The sequence below is a fragment of the Eurytemora carolleeae genome, unplaced genomic scaffold (genome assembly GCF_000591075.1).
Source record: "Eurytemora carolleeae unplaced genomic scaffold, Eaff_2.0 scaffold401, whole genome shotgun sequence".
NCBI lineage: Eukaryota > Metazoa > Arthropoda > Copepoda > Calanoida > Temoridae > Eurytemora > Eurytemora carolleeae.
The window spans coordinates 435,263-437,808 of NW_019396469.1; the positions used below are offsets into that span (position 1 = coordinate 435,263).

General features: G+C 34.5%; 2 protein-coding genes across 3 annotated transcripts in view; one reads left to right on the forward strand and one right to left on the reverse strand.

Moving 5' to 3' along the window:
- Nucleotides 1–565, reverse strand: part of LOC111703888 (uncharacterized) — an 8,721-nt gene extending 8,156 nt beyond the window's left edge. For both annotated transcript variants that reach the window (XM_023475974.1, XM_023475973.1), the window contains exon 1: nt 488–565. Coding sequence is in view for 1 of the 2 variants with exons in the window: in XM_023475973.1 (XP_023331741.1) it covers nt 488–500 (13 nt within the window). In the remaining variant the exon portion in view is untranslated. The remainder of the gene's footprint in view (nt 1–487) is intronic.
- Nucleotides 566–2,291: 1,726 nt separating this feature from the next.
- LOC111703880 (uncharacterized) overlaps nt 2,292–2,546 on the forward strand; it is a 6,531-nt gene continuing 6,276 nt past the window's right edge. The window contains exon 1 of the mRNA XM_023475962.1: nt 2,292–2,422. Within this exon, the coding sequence (XP_023331730.1) occupies nt 2,331–2,422 (92 nt within the window). The 5' untranslated portion in view covers nt 2,292–2,330. The remainder of the gene's footprint in view (nt 2,423–2,546) is intronic.

Here is a 2,546-nt window from a genome sequence, read left to right on the forward strand (position 1 = left end):
GGGACGTGGGGGGAGAACAGCTTTAAAACAGTTGCCAGGGAAACACATGTAGCAACACACAGACAAAAATACGGACACACACAAGGGACCCCTGCAGAGACAAATGACATTAGTAACTTAATACCCCAGTTCATGAACAGCGTCCTGAACCTTGTCTTTCCGGTCTAAATATGACTACCGGTCTAATTGTGGGTCTTGAGGACGTCCTATCCCAGTGTCTTGTAAGTCAATTTTAGACTTCCTTGGTTGTCTCCGTTCTTGCTGGGTAGTGAAGTGGAAAAATGAAGAAAATTTTTAGAATTTCTTTAAGATGGGAAAACTAGAATTGTTTATCTCATTATTACTCAGGTAAAGGTTTAAAGGGTACCGTTGTGAATCAGATATGTCACTCTTTAAATGGAGGATTACTTAAAATTACAACAACAATCCCGGCCTCTCTCCATACAAAAGTGTAAAAAATGTTCCTAAAAAACATATTTTTTTGTTCCTAGAAGCGCCATTAAGTCAACACATCTGTAAAAATAACTTCATTTTTATCATAAATTCCTTACTTTTCATACTTACAGAATTAATAATATTTTAAATCAAATCAATATTAACCGAAGAAAAAATTTGCGATTTAGAACAACAAATAATGATTAATGAAAATAAGATTATGAGTAAATACAGTAAATATTAAGATAATGAATTATAAAAATTAAGATTTTGATAAGAAACAACTTGTTAAATAAAGTAAATGTACAATAATTAAATAATTGAATACTGAATAATGAAAACAATAATAAATAAAAAAATGAAGAATATATTTACAGAGAATGCAACGTGCAAATTAAAAGATACTCTGTGATATCAAAAATATATGGGTCAGACAAAAATAATAATAATAATAATAATAATAATAATAATAATGATAATGTTAATAATTATAATAATAATGCAATTCAAAAATTATTTTTAATCATTTAGAATTGCATGGCAGCTGTGGAACCATTTGAGTATTGTATAGAAATTATTGAACATATTTATTTAATTATGTAAATAAATATTTGAATGATCTGCATATATTTGATTTTTTAGTTAAGGCAACCCTGGGGTTGTCCTCAAGAAGCATCTTTAGGACATCATTTCTAGCTGGTACACAGGTTTCCCTAAAAATTTTTTTTAGAGGGGGCCATTTCCAACTGACCCCCCGCCAAATATTTTTTTGGGGTGTGGAACCCTGTTTTCACCCTGATTTGATAGCGTCTTGTGAAGACTATTTAAAGTAAAATTAAGAATTGTTGCCAAATTAAGCAAAATGTTTAATAGGGAATTGAGTTTTTGCAACAAACTTACATTTTCTAACCCCTAAATCTTTGCAACCTGATGGTGTAGACCTTTGATATTTCAAACTTAGACTATATGATCTACCAGAATTTATAGTTTGAAATATCAAAGGTCTAGGAAAACGGGTTGCTAAGTTATAGGAATTAGAAAATCTGAGTTTGTGGCAAAAACTCAATTCCTTTGTTNGTTTTTAAAATACGGAAACGCCTCAAAAATTTTGCGGAAATGCCTCAAAAATATTGGGAAATCCCTCAAAAATATTGGGAAATTCCTCAAAAATAATTGTCAGGTGAAAAGCGGAAACCCCTCAAAAATTTTAGGAAACGCCTCAAAATAAAGAGGAAACCCCTCAAAAACTGGGTTTTGAGGGATTTCCGTTTTTCTTGCAGAAATTGTGGAAGCGTCTCAAAAAAACCGGTTTTTAAGGGGTTTCCGCTTTTTTTTGAGGCATTTCCGTGTTGAGACGTTTCCGTGTTGAGGCGTTTCCATAGCACCCCTTGAACCACCTTCAGCTTTTTCAAAAAGTGAAATTGCTCGCTACGATCCCATATTGACCCCCCGCCCCCCTTTTGTCCGCGCCTGCACATGCAAACCGCGAATAAAAATTTGAAAAAAAAGTGTATTTCCAAGTTTTCCCAGATGAGAATTATAAATTTAAAAAATATCGAACAGCTCTTTCCCGGAATTTTCACCAGTCATTTTCTCCATAGGTCGGTTGCCAAAGCATCATAAACCCCTAGAAAAGAATGTTACCCGGCATTCTCGCAACTTCCATGGAATTGCGCCAACGATTTCAGAAAAATTCGTCGATTCTAAACAGGGGGGATACAGGGGGGGGGCGGGGGGACATTCGCCCCCCCCTGACAGATCCTGACGGATTCAGAGCCCCTCCCTGAGATTTCGAGACTAAAATTGTTCCCAATTTGATAAATCGTATGTGCTTTTTTCTATTTTTCTTAAAATATGTGTTGATTTAGACATATATCCATGATTTAGACTTCACAATGGCAGAAGATGCTGGATTTGAAGGTAATTTGATGCTGCAGAGTTTAATTGACGAGATTAATACGGCTGAAGAAGAGCTCAACAATCTCAGGTTCGACTACATGAGTAAACATTTGAACTGAAGGGGGGAGGGGTCCAGTATATTTTAAGTCGGCTTGCATTTTTTAAATTTATAATTCAATATGCGACCTGTTTTGAATCAGAGTTTTAAGATT